Consider the following 5,357-nt stretch of genomic DNA (forward strand, 5'->3'; position numbering starts at 1 on the left):
AAAAAAAAAAAAAAAAAAAAAAAAAAAAGTAAGGTATGTGGAAAAAGGAATCTAAATTAATTTTGCTTGTATTCCAATTTTAGTCTTGTAATTTTGACTTATAATGTGAAAGTGAAATGGTATTTTCAGAAAAAAATTTGGGTAGGGGTCCTCACTTTGTATCCCTGGCTATCCTGGAACTCACTATGCAGAGCAGGCAGATATGGTGATTTTTTTAGTGTTTTATTTCAAATAATCTTTCAAAATTCTTCTGCCGAAACGCAGTACTTCTTAAAAAATTTTTTGAGGCAAGATTTCATCATTGTGACAGGTTCCTCCCACATCCAGAGTACTGGGATCACAGGCATTGCACTGGCATTCCTAGTTAATTAACCTACTGAGAACTTTACTATAAGTAAGTGAACTATATACAATATACAATACAGAAGAGCCTATGATTTTATCTTTTACCAACTTAGAAAATTTGTATGTAACTAGGCATTCCATTCTCAAAAATTTGGGGGGAATTAAAGGTTCATTTAGGCATAAGTCCATGAGAAATGTATGTGAATCCATAAGTCCACAATGTGTGTGTATCCATAAGTCCACAAGCAGTGTCTGTTATCATTTTTATTAATTTTCTGGACCAACTTGTTCTATTTTCCTCTCTTTTGTACCATAGACTTTTCAGTGCTTTATTAAAGAAAAAGATTGTAATGGGCCAAATGAGTTGATCAACAAACTAGAAAACTGAGTTTCATCCCCAGACCCACATTATGGAAGTATAAAACCAACTCCTCAAAGCTGTGCTCTGATTTAAACACACACACACACACACACACACACACACACACACACACACAAGTAATGTTTAAAATTTTAAGTTTTTAACTTTAATTATTAGCACCAGATACCAGGATATTTCAAGTTCTTAATATTTTTAGCTAGTTGATTGAAAGAAGAGTTGTTTTAGTTGTGACATACTGATAATTAAACATGGGAACATAATTAACAGAACTTTTGCTGGAACCAAATACTATGACATACACTGAGTAATCTGATCTTGCCATAGTTAATTGAAATTATTCAGTTATCACTATTTTTCAACATTTCTTTCCTTTTTCTCTCTTAATGCTTAATTCAAGTTTTCTATCTTATCCACTGGCTTAATGAATGCAGAATTTCTGGTATTTAATTTTATAATTTAAATATGCTTCTGTGTTTCCCAAGTGACTCACCCAACTTCCTTCAATTCTTGTGGTTGGATTTTTGATGTACCTGATATAGAAATTTAATTCTTAATGCTCTCCAACATATTATTAATTTGTACATAATTCTATGTATATTTGAGTGAGGTATACTATCAAGCTTATGGAATTTGAATATCTTATTTTGAGATTGGCAGTGACAGAAAGGACCATCTTAGTATCAAAAGTCTCTAGTTAATCAGATGTGGAATCTTGATTAAGTGACCTCCAGTGACATCAACTTGTTTCAATGATCATCAACTATCTTGCTGTTACTATCAAGTCAAGTAACACAACATAACATTATAGAAATATTGCTGCCATTAGTTTTCGTGCCACTAATGTTAAGAATAAACTCAATAATGGGCAGGTGCATTGTACTCATGATACTCGTGTAGAGAGCTAGGTTGAACATATCATATCTGAATTGCTTCAATTTCTTTTTGCCTGCCTACAGCCTTACAATAGCTTGTCTTTGCTTAGGATAAAATATAAGTACTTATCATTTCTCCTGGGTTTTACTTTACTGATCTCTGTAGCTCTTGAGACACACATTCTAGTAGACTGTCCTTTATTACCTAAATTACTTATACTGACTCTTGCAGGCTCTTCACATGGCCGTGCCACCTGTTATGCTTACGAGCCTTGACAGTCTACATCATTGGCAAGAATTTTCTTGCCTTCATGGGGAGAATTTTCTTAACTACTCGCCATTAAGTTTGGGGCACATTTCCTGTGTCACACATTTCACACTGCTTGAGCTTGTTTAAAATGTGTACATCCTGTTAGATGCGCACCTACAAAATGTATAGATCTGATCTTTCCACCAATATATGCATAATTTCTACAGATTAAGTAACTATCTGGTAATAAGTTAATACAGGTTAAGCTAATAATTATTATATTTCCGTGGAGGAGTACTCCATGGGCATGAAAATGTGGAAGTAGTTATGCATTTTCAGCACTCCGATAAAGTGTCATATTTTACAACCTTCACTTTTCATGTTTCTCCTACTATTACTGCAACTCACACATTTTACAAATACTACAAAATAAAGAAAACCATAAAATGAGAGATAAGCATGATATCACTTAAATTCTTTTAAAAATTGTAGGCAGTAATTACGGAGAAGGGTAGTCCCCTAGCATGTGTGCACATGTAATGTAAACCATGTAAATAAGGACTCTTCCTAGAGATAGGCAAGTCCATTTGGTGCATTATACTTGCCTAGTTTATTTTTAATTTGTGTGGCACAAGAAACTCCTTCAGTAGGGTTAAGAGATTCGATAAGGGAAATAAACGACTTAAATCAAAACCAGTAACAGAACCAGTTATCTTTTCTAAGAATTTAAAACTGCGAACGAACGCATGGTGGCGCTGTTGACTAAGACGTTTCAGTACTCGGAGACTCACAGAGCAATCCGATGATGTAAAACCACGACTTGTGTGAACCTGGGTAGATTTTTAAGCACGAAAATCTGAATCTCTGGAAAACATTAATTATTAGGCTGTCTCCAGAAGACTTTGCTTTTCACAGAGAGATATAAGGCCCCTCTTGGTGACAAGCCCTTGGAAATACACCGCAGAAATACAATGGAGGCCAGAGAGGAACGCTTTCTTAAACAAAGGCAAGTCTTGCTTCTCTTTGTTTTTCTGGGTGGGTCTCTTGCTGGGTCCGGGTCTAGGCGCTATTCTGTGGCCGAGGAAAAACAGAGGGGCTTCGTAATAGCCAATCTAGCAAAGGATCTGGGGCTTAGTATAGAAGAACTGGCTGAAAGGAGAGCTCAAGCTATCTCCAAAGGGAACATACAATATTTTCAGCTCAGTCATCAGACCGGAGATTTGCTCTTGGTTGAGAAACTGGACCGGGAGGAGCTCTGCGGTTCGACGGAGCCTTGTGTGCTGCACTTTCAGATATTGCTGCACAATCCTTTGCAGTTTATTACAAATGAGCTCGAGGTCATAGATGTAAATGACCATGCTCCGGAGTTCTTTGAAAATGCAATGCAGCTGAAAGTCCTGGAAAACTCTGTGCCTGGGACAGAAATACCTTTGGGAAATGCCGTGGACTTGGACGTGGGAAGAAACGGGCTCCAGAACTACACGGTCTCCCCCAAGTCCCATTTTCACGTTCACACGCGCCGTCGTAGGGATGGAAGGAAGTATCCAGAACTAGTTCTAGAAAGAGCTCTGGATCGGGAAGAGCAGCCAGAGCTCAGTTTAACTCTCACAGCCCTGGATGGAGGATCCCCGCCTCGTTCTGGAACCACTCAGGTCCACATCCTGGTCTTAGACATAAATGATAACGCCCCAGAATTTACACAGTCACTTTATGAGGTTCAAATTTTAGAGAAAAGCCCTACCGGCTCTGTGATTACCACTGTCTCTGCTTCTGACTTAGATACAGAAAATTTTGGTGCGATATCATACACATTTTTTCACGCTTCTGAAGAAATTCTCGAAACTTTTCAACTGAACTCCAGTACTGGTAATATACAACTACTTAAGGGTTTGGACTATGAAACAATTAATACTTATGAGATTGACATAGAGGCCAAAGATGGTGGGGGCCTTTCAGGGAAATGCACAGTCATAGTTCAGGTGCTTGATGTGAACGATAACCCACCAGAACTGACAATGTCATCAGTTAACAGTCTTATCCCCGAGAATTCGGCAGAGATTGTGGTGGCTGTTTTCAGTGTTTCTGATTTAGACTCTGGAGATAACGGAAGAGCAACATGTTCCATCCAGAACGATCTTCCCTTCATCCTGAAACCATCTGTAGAGACCTTTTATACTATAGTGTCTGAAGGAGCTTTGGACAGAGAGAGCAGAGCTGAGTACAATATCACCATCACAGTCACCGACCTGGGCACACCCAGGCTCACAACCCAGCACATCATAACAGTGCAGGTGTCCGACATCAACGACAACGCTCCCGCCTTCAGCCAAACCTCCTACACCATGTTTATCCGCGAGAACAATAGCCCCGCCCTGCACATTGGCACCATCAGTGCCACAGACTCAGACTCAGGCTCCAATGCCCATATCACCTACTCTCTGCTGCCTCCCCAGGACCCACAGCTGGCCCTCGACTCGTTCATCTCCATCAACGCTGACAATGGGCAGCTGTTCGCGCTCAGGGCACTGGACTATGAGGCCCTGCAGGCCTTCGAGTTCCACGTTGGCGCCACAGACGGAGGCTCGCCCGCACTCAGCAGCCAGGCTCTGGTGCGCGTGGTGGTGCTGGACGACAATGACAATCCACCCTTCGTGCTCTACCCGCTGCAGAACACCTCTGCGCCTTGCATGGAGCTGCTGCCCAGGGCGGCGGAGCCCGGATACCTGGTCACCAAGGTGGTGGCTGTGGACCGTGACTCTGGCCAGAATGCCTGGCTGTCTTTCCAGCTGCTCAAGGCCACTGAGCCTGGGCTGTTTAGCGTGTGGGCGCACAATGGCGAGGTGCGCACCACCAGGCTGCTGAGCGAGCGCGATGTGCCCAAGCACAAGCTGCTGCTGCTGGTCAAGGACAATGGAGAGCCTCCACGCTCTGCCAGCGTCATGCTTCAAGTGCTCCTGGTGGATGGCTTCTCCCAGCCCTACCTACCTCTGCCAGAGGTGATGCATGACCCCAGTAACCAAGATGGCGACATGCTCACACTGTACCTGGTCATTGCCTTGGCTTCTGTGTCTTCTCTCTTCCTTTTGTCTGTGCTGCTGTTTGTGGGGGTGAGGCTGTGCAGGAGGGCCAGGGGGGCCACTCTGGGTGTGTGCTCTATGGCTGAGGGACACTTTCCTGGCCACCTGGTGGATGTCAGCGGGGCGGGGACCCTGTCTCAGAGCTACCATTATGAGGTGTGTCTGACAGGAGACTCTAGGACTGATGAGTTCAAATTCTTGAATCCGGTGCTATCAAATCTGTTTCTGGAAGAATCTGAGAGAAGTTAAGGGACGCCCCCCCCTGCAGGAGTAGTAGCTCTGTAGTCAGCTAAGGATTGTAAATGGTTCACCATCTCTCAGTTCGGGTAAACTTCTTATTCTAATTATTATTTTAAGAAGTTGTACTATCGAAATTTTTTTCTTTACCAGTAATTCAACCCATGGTATCCCAAACAACTTTAAACTTGTTA

The 5,357-nt window shown here is 42.2% G+C and overlaps 1 protein-coding gene across 1 annotated transcript; it reads left to right on the plus strand.

Moving 5' to 3' along the window:
• The first annotated feature begins 7 nt into the window (after window positions 1-7).
• LOC116087044 (protocadherin beta-3-like) lies at window positions 8-5,349 on the plus strand. The gene has a single exon (XM_031365455.1). It carries the CDS (start codon window positions 2,821-2,823, stop codon window positions 5,173-5,175), a length of 2,355 nt encoding a protein of 784 aa, XP_031221315.1. The 5' UTR covers window positions 8-2,820; the 3' UTR covers window positions 5,176-5,349.
• Window positions 5,350-5,357: the final 8 nt, after the last annotated feature.

This window comes from Mastomys coucha, unplaced genomic scaffold (assembly GCF_008632895.1).
Source record: "Mastomys coucha isolate ucsf_1 unplaced genomic scaffold, UCSF_Mcou_1 pScaffold13, whole genome shotgun sequence".
In the NCBI taxonomy this organism is placed as follows: Eukaryota; Metazoa; Chordata; class Mammalia; order Rodentia; family Muridae; genus Mastomys; species Mastomys coucha.